Source organism: Agelaius phoeniceus, chromosome 21 (assembly GCF_051311805.1).
Source record: "Agelaius phoeniceus isolate bAgePho1 chromosome 21, bAgePho1.hap1, whole genome shotgun sequence".
Lineage (NCBI taxonomy): Eukaryota > Metazoa > Chordata > Aves > Passeriformes > Icteridae > Agelaius > Agelaius phoeniceus.
In genome coordinates, this window is record NC_135285.1 from 10,848,213 (window position 1) to 10,861,075 (window position 12,863).

The following is a 12,863-nucleotide window of genomic DNA, read 5'->3' on the forward strand; positions in this document are numbered from 1 at the left end:
CACCTGGAGCACACCCAGACACTCACCAGTCTCTGCAGGCAGAGTTTGGGCCCTGTTTGCTTGGCTGTGCTGTCAGGAACACTGGCAGAGCTGCCAGGCTCCCCTCAGCCGTGCTGCTGGAGCGGCACAGGGCACACAGCTCTCCCAAGAGAAGCCCAAATGCAGCCAGGCGTGATCTGGCAGCACCACCTGCCCCAGCCTGCCCTGCTCCCAGCACAGGGACCGGCCCCTCTCCCGTCTCCATCTGGCATCAGGCTCCTGGATGGGAGTGTGCAGATCTGGGATCCTCACAGGGTGCTCCTGCTCCTGGGGACAAGCAGCTGATGCTCCCCTGGAGTGCTCTGCAGGCCCCAGCAGGACACACAGACACACAGACACAGCCCCTGTGACCCTGCCTGCCTGCCTGGGAGCAGAGCCCAGCCAAGGAGCTGTTCCCACAAGCAGCCTGCCTGGCCCAGGCTGTGCCAGCCCCGCTCCTCTCCTGCCAGACACGTCCCGTGCACCCCATCCAAACAGGGACAAAGCCAGCACAGCCCAGGTGACATCACAGCACAGCCACCCTCGCAATGCCACCATGTAGGGAAAATTCCCTGCACTGCAGGTGATTAGGCCCCTCTGGATAAAACTAGCTTGAGGCTTAAAAATCCTTAATTGAGGGAGCAAAATTAAGATATTTTTCCTAAACAGAATCTGGATCCAATCTAGGAACTCCCTAATGGATAGGGATTTTTTTATGTTCGAATGCATTGGCTGCACTAATACAAACCATGAGTGCTGCAGCCCTCACGCTCCAGCAGCACTGTGGAACTCTCCCTCACAATCAGAACCAAAAAAGGCTTTTGGAATTGCAGCTCCATCTCTGAGTCCCAAAGAACTCCATGGGGGACAAAGACAAACCATTTAACCCGTGCTGTGCTTTGCAGGTATAAAGAAGTGAGGAATTCTGAGGCCACGGATGCCCTGGGGGTTCAGAGGTGCCACCTGTGGAGTTCAGTTCTTTTTCATACCCCGAGCTCACGTGGCCTCAGCAGCACCCAGACCCGCACAGAGAACACCTGGTCTGACACTATCCCTCCCCCAGGGGGTTCTCAGGAGCTAGGAGCTGCCCAGGGATCTGAACCAAGCGCTGACAAGTTTCCATGATGTCCCATAAAATCCCTCAGCTAACTGTTTTTTTTTCTATTAACCCTTTAACACTGGCACAAGATAAAATTTTAAACTGTGATCAATAGTGATAAATATCGACTGACTACCAACTTTTGTGAAAAGCTTCCATTCTACACCAACCTCAGATTAAATACTTCTTACATGTTTGGATGAACCAGCCTCACAGATCTGTACCCATTCACTGCCTGTTCCTCAGAGGCAAATAAACTGCCAGGTCTGTATTTTCATTAGCAGTTGCACACTTTCTGTGAACCCTCCCATTTCCCTCCATTAAGCTGATGACTCCTTTATGGACTTTTTACCCACCACCCCCAAATAAAGCACCAGTGACACTTCCAAAGCAAATTCCATTTAATGAGCCATCATGCCCCGAGTGCAGCTGGCCCGGGGCTATGCCTTGATGGCGAATTTCCGGGCCGGGTATAAACGTTCCTTTCGCTGCTGCTTCTTGGTCTTCAGGTTCTCCTCGTGCTTGTTGAGCCTGCGCCGCATGGCCCGCGTCTTCTTGGGCCGCAGATCCAGGGGCTTGTACTTCTTGCCCTGTTTGCAAAGACACCCAGCAGCTGAGCTCAGACACTGCTGCGAGCTGAGCTCCTGCCCCAGCCTCGTCTCCTTGGGACTATCACTGCAGCCTGGAGTTCAGCAGCCTCCTCTCCACTGGGAATCACGGCTGCGCTGTAACTTTTGCAGCAGCTCTGACTCAGGTTTAAGTAAGGCCGAATCTTACAAGCCCCACTTATCCAGCACCTCTTGTAAAGATCTTTTTTCCCCACCCAGTAAGATCTAATTCAAACTCCAGGAAGTGATATTCTAAAAATTACAGAGCCATATAGAATTAAAGAATTTCTTGTCACCTGCGAGATGATCAAACTGAAAATAAAGAGTATCTGCATTTCTGCAAACCACATCTCCCAGCAAGTCCACCCCACAGAAGGGATGCTGCCAGAGGACTCTCCTGCAAAAGCAGACTCACACCAAGCTTGCAGAACTCTTGCACTAATATTTAAAAAGCAACCATGACCAAAAAACTTTATTCTGAACATAAATTATAGTTTTTCATTGAGTTTTAAGTAGCAATCCTTCCCACAAACTTTGTAATTGTGAACGGCAAGAGTGTGAAGGCCACTTATGGAAAACGCCTGTCCTTACCTTGTAGAACTTCCTCAAGTTCTCCTTCTGCGTCTGGTTGATGACAGTCAACACCCTGGCAATGGATTTGCGCACCACTCGGCTGCAGGTGGGAAAGAGAGGGATGTGAGCACACCGCGCAGGAGCAGCTCCACGGGCCGAACCCCGGGTACAGAACCCGACTGTGCTCCGGAGCCCTTACACTGAGCCCCACTGCAGCCAAACCAGCAGCGCCCGGCTCAGCTCCTCCGAGCACAGACACGCACCGGCCCTCAGGCCTACTGAGATGTGCTCCTCTCGCACGCGGGTTTTCAGGTTAGTCTTTTCCACAGCACACAGCCACCACAGCCTGCGAGAACGGCTCTCAGGCACGGTGCCCGGGGACTCGGCGGCCCCTGCCCAGCTGCCCTCGCCCCCGGCCCCACTCACATCTTGGACAGCTTGGACGCGGCCCCGCCGGTCACTTTGGCCACGCGCAGCTGCGACAGCTCCACCTTCAGATCCTCCAGCTGCTTCAACAGCTCCTCCTTCTTCTTCCCGCGCAGGTCTCGGGCCTTGATCTTGGCCTGCGGGCGGCGGACAGGCCGTCAGTGCCCCTGCCCGACCCCCGGGCCCGCATCCCGCCCGCCCTCAGCCCCCGCGGCGCGAATGTGCGGGCCCAGGGCCCGGAGGGATGTGGGCGGACTGCCGGGATTCCCGGGCCCGGTGGGATGGGGGGATGCCCGGCGGCCGTTCCCGCGGGATGCCGGTGGATGCCCGGCGGCCGTTCCCGCGGGATGCCGGTGCATCCCAGTGCCGTTCCCGCGAGATGCCGGCGGATTCCCGACGCGCGGCCCGGTTCTCTCACCATGGCGGGCGGTGCGGGGCGGAAAGGCGGAAGCGGCGCAGGGAGAGGGGCGGTGCCGCGGCCGGACCGTACCAACGCGCGCTGGGCGGGGGGAGGAGCCTGCGCGCCGCGCGCCCCCCGCGGGAGGCACGGTGGTCCCGGCCGGGGCGCTGACAGGCAGGGCGGGAGGCACGGCTGGCCCCGGGCTCTGGGGCTGCAGCCCGGCGGGAGCCGCTCGGTGCTGCGGCTGCCGCCCCCGCTCCCTGTCAGCCGCCGGAGCCCGGTCAGAGCGCAGCCGATGTTCTCACGCTGGCCGAGGTGCGGCACTCTTACACCGGCAGTGATGGGGACGTGATGGCGGGCGGGGCGGGAGCGGCCGCCGCGGCACCGCGGAGCAGGGACAGGGGCAGGACCAGGACCGTGCGCGCAGGCGGCCGCGCGGGACGGACAGACGGACACACAGACGGGCCGGTCTCGCTCCCCGCGGCGCCGCCGCCGCCGTATCCAAGCAGCCGCCGCGCCTCACCGGCAGCGCGCGGGAGGGCGGAGCCTCTCGATTGACGGCCAGCGCAGCCAGTCAGAACGCAATCTCGCCGTTAGCCTGGGCGCGCGGCCAATAGGAGCGCACAGGGGCGGGGCTGGCCGGCGCGGACCGGCGCGAGGCGGCAGCCGCGCTCCCCGAACCTCGGCGGCGCTGCGGCCGCGCCCGGACCGGGACCGTGGTCGGGACCGGCGGGTGCGGACGGTGAGCGGGACCGCCCGGCAGCGCCTGTCCCGCTCCGGCCCGGCCTCCAGGTGCGGGGGGCGGAGCGGCGGCGCGGGCGGACGCGGGCGGGGCGGCGGCGGGGGCGGGCGGGAGCGGCGGCGGCTGCGGGCGCCTCGGGGCAGGCCCGGCGGCGGCGCGCCCCTCACCGCGGTCTCGCCCCCGCGGAGCTCCGGGCCCGGCGGAAGAGCCCCGCCGCGCGTGGGAGCCCAGGTAAGGCGGCAGGTGCGGGCGGGGGCCCCGCGGAGCATCCCCCGGCGGCGCGGCGGGGCCGTGCCCGGTGCCGCGGTGAGGGGCGGCGGGGGCGGGAGCTGCCGAGGCCCGGCGGCGGCACGGGGCCGTGCTCGCCGCTGTCTCTGCTGCTAACGGAGAGGAGGAACGCGATGTGACACGTCTAACGCTTAGGCCTGGGCTGGCAGCGTAGCCGGGATAATCACGCGAACGACCCCCGTTATTAACGTCGCCGCTGCCCGCGCTCCCTTCCCGCCCGCCGCGGCGGAGCTGCCGGTGCGCAGCGGCCGCTGACAGGTAGCGGCGATCGGCATCGCCAGGCCAGCCCGTTGGGATGGAACGTTGCAGGGTTTTACGGGAGCAGTCTGTGCCGTGCTGGGTATCCAAGCTGCCGGTTTGCTGGAATCGTCGTGGGTTCGTTCTGATTTTAAACTTCCATCGCAGCAGTTCCCTTGTCACCGATTTTTATTTGTTTTTGTACAGAGAGGTGTCTTGGACAATAGGTGACATGAGATGCCCTTGGGGACAGAAGCTGGATGGTTGTTATGTTGTGTCATCCCCTCAAATTTCTTGTCTTATAAAAATGTCCATAACCTGTTAAAACATTCAAGATCAAGACTGCAGGTTTTCAGCTCTAGATCTAATTTCCTACCACAGAATAGGACTTGTTTTCATCGATGTCTGAGTTGCATGTCTCTCATTTAATAACCAGACTCCAAGCTTCTACACTTTAGCTGTGTCTGGGCCAAGCATTTCTGGTCCTCCAACCTGCAAAATGGACCCCTTAATATAAAAAAAAAATCTGGATTTTGCATGAGCTATTCAAATGCAACCTGTAATTCATGGCATCTTGTCCAGCTAATGCAAAGCAGCACTGTGGGACCATATGAAGACTAAAATGTGAGTGAGTCTCCCAGAATGTGTGTGCTTCCCTGTGCTCCTGCGGGCAGCGGGACTGCTGTGCTGGTAGCAGTCTTTGCCAGTCGTAGAAAATCATCCTGGTATGAGTCTTGCTGTGGGATCTGCAGGGGCAGCTCCTGCCTGGGTCTCCTCACCCCGCCTGACCCTGTGGTGTGGTGGTTGTGCTGTCCCTGGCATGGTGGAGGAAGCACTCTGAGAGCCTGGTGCCCTGCTGGGGAGCATGTGTGTAGAAAAGAGGCTTCATTTTCAAATCACATTAATACAGTCTCATTCAAGATGTTTGGATAAATTGGACCACGATTTATGTTAAATGAAAGAGTGAGTCACTTCACCATGAGCAGAGAGCATTATTCTCCAGTCATCCTGGGCTGCCAGAGCAATACAGACAGTCACGAATGTGATGGCCAGGTCCTTTACTGCAGGATATAGAAAAGCCATTCACAGAAACTATATTGCAGAGAGGGAATATTTTGTTGCTCTACAGAGGAGAATGTGATCATTGTTCTGTCTTGAAATGTAGCTGCAATAAACTATCAGAATTCTGTTGGCAATCCATTACACAGCAAGTCCCTTACAAACAAGGGAATATTTAATCACAACCATATCTAGTTGGGCTTTGCTCTACGTGTAAGAATGATACAAGAACGATACACACATACCGTGTTCTGTGCTCTTTTGAGAAAGTCGATCTACAAGTGATAAAGATGCTGAAAGTGCATGCCAGCGAGAGCAACATGCAGCTCATTGTTAATCATTTCTGTGTCCCTGTTTTATTTTGTGGAGGGAAGTAATAAAAATGGAGCGTACCGATTCAAAGCGTCGAGAAGCTTCTGGCCCGAGTCGGTTCTGCCCTGGGGTCAGATGGGGGTGTCGCTGGCTTGCAGGGAGGGCGCAGGTTCGGGAGGTGGGAGCCGGGGGCTGCAGCTCTCCCGCTGCTCTGTCACATGATGCTCTGCACAGTGCCCTGCTCGCACTGCAGCTGCCTCGCTGCCGTGTGCCGCTCACATCTCCCCTCTGCTTGCATCACTTTCATTCTGGTTTGGCTCTGTTGGCGTTAAATGGAGCTGTTGATGATCTGCTGCGGCACAGATGGATAATGGGCATTCATTGGATTATCTGGACACGTTACTTTGTTGGCTTATCTTTTATTCTGCTTGGTGTGCTTTGGGTAAGGAGGGAAGATCTCTGGTGTGGAAGTCTGTTCTGAGGTTGTGTTACTGCCTAAAGAGCTGCAATGGAGCTGATATGAAACAAAAACCCCCAACAGCCCCACCAGTCCCCTAAAGCACAGTACAGCTATTGGATTCTGACCCTAAAAACCTGGATGTTGATGTCTTTTTACACAGTTCTCAATTTTTTTCATAAAAATGATTGCTTCCATTGGAGCAATCCTGGGAGAAGGACAACCAAGACCTGTACGTGCAGATTTTATAATAATTTTGCTTGGTGTTCTTGCATAAGAACGTTCTGCAGGCTTGGCTTTCATAGCTAAGGTGCACTGTTGAAGCACAAAAGCTCTGTTCAAGCTGTGGAATTTTGAAACAGGCTGGAAACAGAGGTATGGTATGGAGCATTTGTTGCAGCAGGAGGAGACAGTTCAAAGGAGTGGACCAAGTTGTGTGTGGGAGCTGCACTGAGGGTCAAATGGAGGTCTGGTTCTGTAAAGTATGTAAGGAAGTTGCCAACACAAATATTACCTTGCAGCTTACATGTGCTGAGAGAGCGCAGCACAGCCCTGCAGCAGGGATGGAGCAGAGTAACCATCAATCTGGTTCCCTGAGGATGTCAGTCAGGAAAGGAAGTGTGCGCTGCCAGACAGCCTGGATGGAACTGCAGGTTTAGAGGACTTGTTGTTTGAAGTATTTTTAATTATTGCTATTAATATAATGGAACACAGACTAGAAGCTGAGTTTTTGAAATATAATTAAAGCAGGAGTCAGCAGAGGGATTTCTCTGCTGTGAGGCAGCACAGCTCAGGAGCAGTACCTGCTGAGGAAGGTGAAGTCCCAGAGTGGTGATGCTCTCCATGCAATTCCCAAGCGTGCTGGCAGCTCCCACCAAACACTGGTTTGGAGGGAAGAACTGAACTGAAGGGATCAGAAAGCTTTCCCAAGCTTGTCCTGCATTCCCTTTTGTCAGAATACAGTTCCAGTTGGAAGGCAGCCACTGGCACCTTGGCTGAGGATGGGAACAGGCTGCAGAGTGTGACGATAGCTGCCCTCCAGATCGGGCGCTGGCCTCAGCTGCCATTTGGGCCAGCCAGTAAATCATTTGGCAGGCTGGAAGCAAGCCTCTCCATCTCCCCATCCCACTGCTGTACAATGCAGCTCCCTGCTAGCTGTTTCATTTCAAATTAATGAGTGTACATAAAAGAGTTAAAACATCAGTTGTTGTCAGACGAAAGAAAGAAAAATCTTTCTTGTAACTGGGATGCTTTTCAGGAACTTGGCTGCTGGGAAGGCGAGAGGCATGTGCTTTTCCACCCTGCTTTAGGTGATGGCTTAGTTCAAGGGGGCCCAGATTTGGCTCAGTCAACAGTTGTGTTGGCGTCTTGCCATCAAATGTGCATAAAATGGAGCTGACTGCAATTCCCTCCTCACTCTAACATGGAGGGGCAGCGGAGGGACCCGAGGCTGCTCTGCTGTGCTGTGCTGTGCCGTAGGTTGGCTTGGCTGTCAGGGCCACCCTGGGATGTGCAATCCCTGCAGCATGAGCTCTTGCATTGTGACTGGGTCGTTGCTTTCCCGTCCCTGGGTTGTATTTTGGTGGCTTGTCATAACTAATGCATTTCAGTTGTGCCTGCGCTCCCAAAATCTCTCTCCTTTCTCACAGTGGCTCATGTGCTTTTCCAGATGTACGAGCTTCGTCTCTCATTTGTAGACTCTTGCTATGGTTCTGTGGCTTATGCGCATTGCCACAAAATCGAGATAAAACACAACTGGCATTTTAGCTGCTCCAAGAACATTGTGTGTAAATAAACCACTAAATAGTTCAGCCTGTGAAATGTAAATACACACAGCTCACTGCCACAGCTGATGGTGTTTTTCTGTCTCCCTTCTACCCTCCCACCCCTGCCAAGAGTGGGCCAGCCTGATGGTTTTTTTCCTCTTGCTCTTTCATACAAAGCAAATGACTGCTAAGTACCATGTAGGTGGTATGCAGGCACCACCACAGATTCATGATTTGAATTTGGATGAAAAGAAATGCTTATGTCCTCTTCCACATTGCTTCTGCACCATCTTCTGGAGATTCCTAGACTCTGATGACCCAGAAATTCTTCTTTGGTCTGACTTTGAGCTTGAGCCTGTTTTTAATAGCAAACCAGTGAAGTCAGTAGAAGAGCAGAGGCCCAACTGTGATGACATTTTTAGCCTGTGCCCTTTGTTCATCCTATACACAAAAGGTCGTGAACTGCAGTGAAAGAGGGATCACAGAGGGCGCAGAACAGACAAAGCTGGAACAAATTGTCAGTGGCAGAAACATAAAGAAGAGAAGCGAAAGTTTTGTGTTCTGAAGGCGACTGAAGGCCACGTGCATCCCATGGTGAGATCATGTCTCCTGTGTTCAAAGTGATCCGCCCAGAGTGGATTCAGAGGAGGCTGCTGCTGAGGTGTGGCTCCCATGATCTCAGTGGAGGAGGCAGGAAGGGACTGCACGGTTTCCATGGCATGATGTTAATGAGCACCTCCGCATGTTTCTGAGGGGAAGGATGCCAAAACTGCAGTTCTGGATACAGACAGGTGTGCTTCCTAGCAATAAAAGGAATTTTAAATACGTCTGAAACATACGAAAAGCCTGATTCTACAGACAAAGCACTTACTTGAAGTTAAAGTAATGGGATTGACATTGTATGTTGTATTTTCCAACTCATTTGACTCAGAATGGAGTTGAATTTGTGGTGCTGCCTATTTTGCTACAGGAAGTCATGAGACTGTTCCTGACAAGATTTCACAGGTAATGCAGAGGTGGTGGCTCCCCTTAACTCTGAGCTCTTCTCATCCTCTGATGTGCTGAGGAAGGAATGATGCATTCATGTGAGAGCATAAACTTTCAGTTTGCAGTAATAAAATCTGTGTAACTTGTATAACAGTTCTTGTGTAACTGAGTGCCTGCTCTCTGCCACTTCCACTGGCCACAGCAGTGTGCAGCTGGGGAATGTGTGTGCGTGGGTTTATCTTGTTTTCTTATTTATCCCCTGCCCGCTCCTTTCCCTTTTTTAGGAATGCAATTGCATGATCGGGCTTCCTCTTTTTTCTTCTTCTCCAAGCAGCTTTTCAATCCCTTGTCTAATATAACTGTTGTTGTAGGGGAAAAGGTCCTGAAGATTATCTAGTGAGTAGTTTTCACAAAATTCAAAAGAAGTTGAAGTAATGTGTTTAGTGCATCTATTAAAGGGGAGGACAGACAGAAGAAGGTTGTTGTGTTGTAAGAAGCATCTGGCCAGCCCCTCAGAACGTGTGGAGCCCCAGGGCAGTGGCAGCTTGCCCTGTGCTAGGGAGAGCTGGATTTATTGGGATGCAAAGGGAAGGATCAATCCAGGTCGATGTGGGACCAGGCTCCCTGTGCCTATAGGAGCAACTGCTGGCCCCAACTGCTCGTGCACTGGGGTGTGGGTGTGTTCATACACAGGCTCACTGGGGTTTGTGTCTTTTTATTATTTGTTTTAAGTGACTTCCCTATTGCCTGATCTTTAGAGGTGGCAGTATTTTTGCAAGTTAGCTCTAAAAATGTGTACTTTAGTAGGAAAACCACTTTCTTGGAGAATTCCCAATAGGAGGTAGTTGCTAGCCCTAGTTACATTTGCAGGTGATTTTGTCTGCCACGCTGTAATTTGTATATGAAATCAGTAGTTCCTTTCTCCTTAGTGCCCTTTGAAGTAAACAAACATCCAGGCAGAGAGAACATGATTTAACAAATATTATCAGTTAGATACAACAGCAGCTTGTTTCTGTTTCTTAAGCTAAAGTTGCTTGTCATTGTGGCATTCAGACAGAAGTGTCCCCAAAGGCCAGGCTGTGTCGTTTTCCTTGTGCGGTCCATGTGCACAGAGCACTGGGACACAGCGCTCGGGTTGTTCTCTGAGCTGGCCCTGGGCATTGCTGTCCCCCGGGACTGAGCCTTGCCAGGAGCTCAGGTGTGGGCTCAGCCTGCTCCCAGATGCCTCCTGCAGCATCCAGCAGCCTGCTGGAATAGGAGCTGGATGTGTCTGGAAGAGCTGCAGCCACTGCAGTGCAGACGTGCCCTGAGGTGAACAGTGGTTGGTTGGGGTGAGGAATGTCTGTGATTGCTTCCAAATTTTACTAAAAACCTTGGAATCATAAAGAAATCTTTCCCCCGTGCCTACATTTTATGAAGAAATGGTTTGATGTATAGCTGCTCATTGCCATTCCCTCTGAATTCCTGACTCCAGCAGGCTGTGAGGTTTCAGTGCCTGTCTGGGGGAATTGCTAATTATTTATTTCAGTGTTTCTTGGGCAGAACTGAGTGGTGTCTTGGGAACTTCAGGGCAGTGGCTGTTTATGGAGAGTTAGGTATTCTGGCGAGAGGAATGAATTTGGTTTCTAATGCATTTTGTGTTGTCTGAGGCTCTGTCAGGACTAGCACTCTGAGCAGATCACATGGAAACACACAGATGGTTTTCCCAAAACGTGCAGTATAGCGTTGAAAGAAAACATGAGACACAAGGGTGCCAGTCTGCAGAAGAAAAGGACAGGCAAATAGGGTGCCAAGGTAGGCATCCTGCTTGGTGAAGGTAAGATTGGCTGGTTTTTGATAAAGTTTTGGGACATGATGGTTCCAGGCTTTGTGTATGGACGATCTGGTTGGTTTTATCTGTGCTGGTAATTTGCAGATAAGGAATAGATAGATACCAGCTGGGCGCCTGGCTTTGTGTCACATCCCCTCTTGGCAGTGATGCTGTGGGAGATGTGTCAGGATGAAAAGTGGAAAGAGAGCTGGTCTCTAACTCAAGGTTTGACAGCTTCAAAATCCTGATAGACTGGAATGTGTTTTCCACCATTGCTTTCTGTAGAGAGCAGCTCTAGGAAAATTTTCTTTTGGGGAAAACCCTGTATCAACAAGATAGATGAACAAAGTGTGTTTGCTTTTGTTTTTTGGTTACTACTTGTGCCTCTAATCAGGGGTTGGGGAGCATTTGAAAGCCAGTCAAGGTTCCATAACTGAGAAGAAGTGATGGCTTAAAAAAAGGCAGTTGAGTTGTACAAGTGCTCTGTCAGGAGGTCAAGGTGCCACATCCAGGAAACTGCTCCTGATTCTGCCTGTCCTCACTGATGTATGAGCTGACAGACCCCTGACATCCTCCTGTGCCCTCAGGCTACACCACGGCTGCACCTTCAGTGTGTGAGGTTTCCTTTGCCGGCACACGTTGGGTGGGGACCCTCCCCTTCCCAAGCAGTGAATGGCAGCTTACAGTGATGCTGGCTATGGAGCAAATCTGAGAGGATGGAATGCACTTATTGAACATATCCATGCTGGGCTTGCATTGTCAGCTGGATTTCCCTGACCCAGAGCATTCCCTCATGGCTCACAAAGCCTGCCTTGCCTTGCAGGCCTGAATCCCAGGGCAGGGCCAGTGGGGAGTGCATACCATTAACTTCAGCACTCTTTTTCCCTTCCAGCTAAGCCTGGAAAACCTTAGCCAAAAGACAGCAAACCACAGGGAAGTGGAGACGTGTGTGATGTAAGTGACATCTGACTTCAAAATCCTGCCCAGCACCGTGAAACCTCTATCCCTGTCCCATGTCCCTCTCTGCTGCCCTTCAGCTCCAGCTTTAGCTGCCATCCTCTGGGGTGTCTGTGAAGCTCTGCTACCCTGGGTGCTGCAGTGGGATGAATTCAGTAATGTATTGCATTAAGCAAACCCGGAATTGTGTGTTCTGAGAGCTTGTAGGGAAGAACCTGGCACACCAAGTGTGGGGCTTGGCGAGCACAGCTTTTCTGCCTTGTATGGCCTGAGGAGTTGGCAAAATCTTTGAGAGAATAATAAGTTCTGCTGGAAGCCACCATTTTCTGACTTATTTTAACAGTCTTTTAAACCAATGTTTCAGTGTCTCCTTCTGCAGACTCTGGAGAGAATTTTTTAATGTGTTACTTAAGAAAAAATTGTCATTCAAAACATCCCAACAGTTTCTTTTGCACGAAAGAAAGCAAAAAGCATCAAACAGAGAACAAGAAATTAAGTAGGTGATATTCCTGGTATAGTTGAGCTGTCAAAACTGGGAGAACTGTCTGTCTGCAGACGAGCAGGGATCCATGTGATAGCTTCTAGTATCAAAGGGAAGGAGAGGTCCCCGTTGTGGATGTGCTCCTGGTTGCTTTTTATTTACATTGTTCATTTGGAGCTGAGCAGTCCCTTAGGAAAGGGCCATGTCAGGAGCTGTATTCCTCCCTTTGCTGTGCCCACTTGCTGTTCTAATAATAATTCTCCCTCCTGTCTGTGCTGCTGCATTACAACACAGTCCTTAGTGCAGGAGCACCTCCTCCTCTCCCGAGCTGCTCCTGATAGTAGCTCTTCCTTTGTACAGCACCAAATACCACCCCCTCCAGAGCATGATAAGCCAAAACCAGTGCATGAAATAACTAACCAGCTTCACGTTTTTCCAGCCTTCCAATACCTTTCACATTGGCAGGCTATGGATTTTCTTGTGTATCTTTTATTGATTGCATAAATGGCCTCTTCACAGTGGGCCTGGTGAACTCCTTGCATGTGAGAAGTACTTGGTTTTAAAAAACAACCCAGAGCCTAGCTGGTTTTATTTGCCTGTGCCAGGGCTGGCACAGGTTATGTTGGCAGTGGTTGGGGTTGTT

The 12,863-nt window shown here is 52.3% G+C and overlaps 2 protein-coding genes across 7 annotated transcripts in view; one reads left to right on the plus strand and one right to left on the minus strand.

The window, feature by feature from the left end:
* Positions 1–1,500: 1,500 nt before the first annotated feature.
* Positions 1,501–3,275, minus strand: RPL35 (ribosomal protein L35). Its single transcript, XM_054646295.2, has 4 exons — positions 3,143–3,275; positions 2,725–2,861; positions 2,317–2,398; positions 1,501–1,707 (listed from the first exon to the last, which is right to left on the minus strand). Exons 1-4 carry the CDS (start codon positions 3,143–3,145, stop codon positions 1,558–1,560), a joined length of 372 nt encoding a protein of 123 aa, XP_054502270.1. The 5' UTR covers positions 3,146–3,275; the 3' UTR covers positions 1,501–1,557.
* A 12-nt stretch (positions 3,276–3,287) lies between these two features.
* The window catches only part of SCAI (suppressor of cancer cell invasion), a 38,331-nt gene continuing 28,755 nt past the window's right edge, over positions 3,288–12,863 (plus strand). For 4 of the 6 annotated variants that reach the window (XM_077189254.1, XM_077189251.1, XM_077189255.1 and 1 more), the window contains exons 1-2: positions 3,776–3,916; positions 11,675–11,736. The gene's annotated coding sequence lies outside the window, so the exon portion shown is untranslated. Of the gene's footprint in view, positions 3,440–3,775; positions 3,917–3,956; positions 4,098–11,674; positions 11,737–12,863 lie in introns of those variants that run through there. The other 2 variants (XM_077189253.1, XM_077189252.1) reach the window with 2 other exon arrangements.